Source organism: Orycteropus afer, unplaced genomic scaffold, assembly GCF_000298275.1.
Source record: "Orycteropus afer afer isolate SDZICR_OR568_19922 unplaced genomic scaffold, OryAfe1.0 scaffold00197, whole genome shotgun sequence".
NCBI classification, from domain to species: Eukaryota; Metazoa; Chordata; class Mammalia; order Tubulidentata; family Orycteropodidae; genus Orycteropus; species Orycteropus afer.
Window position 1 is genome coordinate 5198856 of NW_006921784.1, and position 2667 is coordinate 5201522.

At 48.8% G+C, this 2667-nt stretch overlaps 1 protein-coding gene across 1 annotated transcript in view; it reads left to right on the forward strand.

Annotated features, from left to right (window-relative positions):
• Positions 1–1278, forward strand: part of NEFH (neurofilament heavy chain) — a 7790-nt gene extending 6512 nt beyond the window's left edge. The window contains exon 5 of the mRNA XM_042781939.1: positions 1–1278. This exon is cut by the window's left edge and continues 6 nt beyond it. Coding sequence (XP_042637873.1) covers positions 1–1278 — 1278 coding nt within the window.
• The last annotated feature ends 1389 nt before the right edge of the window (positions 1279–2667 follow it).

Sequence of the window (2667 nt, forward strand, 5' to 3'; positions counted from 1 at the left end):
TCCCCTGTGAAGGAAGAGGCTAAGTCTCCAGCTGAAGCCAAGTCCCCTGAAAAGGCCAAGTCCCCTGTGAAGGAAGAGGCTAAGTCTCCAGCTGAGGCCAAGTCCCCTGAGAAAGCCAAGTCCCCAGTGAAGAAAGAGGCTAAGTCTCCAGCTGAGGCCAAGTCCCCTGAGAAGGCCAAGAGCCCAGTGAAAGAAGAAGCAAAATCTCCAGCCGAGGCCAAGTCTCCAGAGAAGGCCAAGTCCCCAGAGAAGGCCAAGTCTCCAGTGAAGGAAGAGGCTAAGTCTCCTGCTGAGGTCAAGTCTCCTGAAAAGGCCAAGAGCCCAGTGAAGGAAGAGGCCAAATCTCCAGTGGAAGTCAAATCCCCAGAGAAACCCAAGTCCCCAGTGGAGGTGAAGTCTCCAGAGAAGGCCAAATCTCCACTGAAGGAAGAAGCAAAGTCTCCTGAGAAGGCCAAGACTCTTGATGTGAAATCCCCAGAAGCTAAGACACCAGTGAAGGAGGAACTAAAGTCCCCTGCAGATATTAAGTCCCCTGAAAAGGCCAAAAGTCCTGTCAAGGAGGAAGCTAAGTCTCCAGAGAAGGTGAAATCTCCCGTAAAGGAGGATGCCAAGACTCCTGAGAAGGAGGTCCCAAAGAAGGAACAGGCAAAGTCTCCTGTGAAAGAGGAGAAACCCCAGGAGGTTAAAGTCAAAGAGCCCCCAAAGAAAGTGGAGGAAGAGAAACCTCCAGCTGCACCAAAAACCGAGGAGAAGAAGGATAGCAAGAAAGATGAGGTGCCCAAGAAGGAAGCTGCAAAGCCTGGGGTTGAGGAGAAGAAGGAACCTGCTGTAGAGAAGCCCAAAGAATCCAAAGTTGAAGCCAAGAAGGAAGAGACTGAAGGTAAGAAAAAAGCAGCAACCCCAGAGAAGGAAGCTCCTGCCAAGGTGGAGGTCAAGGAAGAGGCTAAAGCCAAAGAGAAGGCTGATGTGGCCAAGAAGGAGCTAGATGATGCCAAGGCCAAAGAACCCAGCAAACCATCAGAGAAGGAACCAGAAAAGCCTAAAAAGGAAGAAGCTCCAGCAGCACCGGCAAAAAAGGACACCAAGGAGGAGGCCAAGAAGCCTGAGGAGAAACCCAAGACGGAGGCCAAAGCCAAGGAGGAGGACAAGGCAAAAGAGCCCAGCAAGCCTAGCAAACCCAAGACAGAAAAGGCTGAAAAGTCCTCCAGCACAGATCAAAAAGACAGCAAGCCTCCAGAGAAGACCCCAGAGGACAAGGCCACCAAGGGAGAGAAGTAAGTGAGGGAAGGAGGCACATCCGGAGCAGCCAAAGAAATTCAGGAGGGCCGGGAGCTTGTGGATCAGTGTAACGAACTTTCATGTTCTCTCCCTTTTCTTTATATAAGAAGAAACTCTGCTTAGATGACGGGCCCTCCTTCACCAAACAGGCATTTCTGATAGCGATATGTTTGCAAGAGAAGGGACTTCCAGCCCCCTTCCTCTCACACCCCAAACCTCTCCCAGGTGATGGACAATTATGATAGCTTATGTAGCTGAATGTGATATATGCCGAATGCCACACGTAAACACTTGACTATAAAAACTGCCCCCTTCCTTTCCAGATAAGTGCATTTATATCCTGTATGTGCAATGACAGATGACCGCAATAATGAATGAGCAGTTAGAAACACATTATGCTTGAGATGTCTTAACCTATTCCCGAATGCCTTCTCTTTTTCCAAAGGAGTGGTCAAGCCCTTGCCCACAGCATTCCATCCTGGAAGAGCTGGAGCAGGGGGGCTGGGCACTGGCCACTGAACCATGCCAGGGCGCACTTTTCCACTGAAGTCTACTTTCAATTGCTTCTGTGCAATAAAACTAAGTGCTTATAAAATGAAAATGCTACGTCTGTTTATTCTCCTCTGGGAAGGGCTGGGATGGTGAGGTGGGGGAGGCCTAGATGTTATGTCTAACACTGCCCAGGACTGAGAAAACATGATGCTTACTGGCCTGAGAGCAGTTGTGGGAAAACAAGGTCCTTACCCCCTGTTGCAAAGAGCCAATGATCACAACAGATGGCAGAGAGGAAGCAAAAGGTTTATTGAGTATCCACACCCAAGGAGCCAGAGAGAGTCATTTCTCTAAAATGTCAGTCTCCTTGAGCAAAGGGGTAAACATGATTATACAGAGAAATGGGAAGGGGCTTGAAGATCTGGACAAACAGGAATGCCTTTGTTCTCTTCCCTGGTTACTCTAGACTCAGCGTCGCCTGGAGTTGAAGATTTCTTGGATGACTAGGCATGCCTTTATCTTCTCTTCCCTGGTTATTCCGGATACAGCATCCCTCTTCCCAGGGTCCTCTTGATCCATAGGCTACAGTTTGAAAATAGCAAATCTAAAGAACTCAGCATCCATGAAAAGACTGGCTATTTACTTAAAAGGGAGGGGAAAGGAGCAAGTTAGTCACTGTGATTAATGTCCACTTTAATCATGCCTGCTAGCCTGTGAAAGTTTTACAGTTTTCAGTGAGGGGCCTGTTTGGCCTTCCACTTGAGTTGATTGACTTCTGATGCTATTCCCTGGGCACAAACCATGGGCCTGGCAGTGTTCTAGGTGCTTTGATTTTATGGTCTTGTGACAGCTGACACACTGCATGGTTCCTCAAGAGGTTCCACCAGCCTCACATCA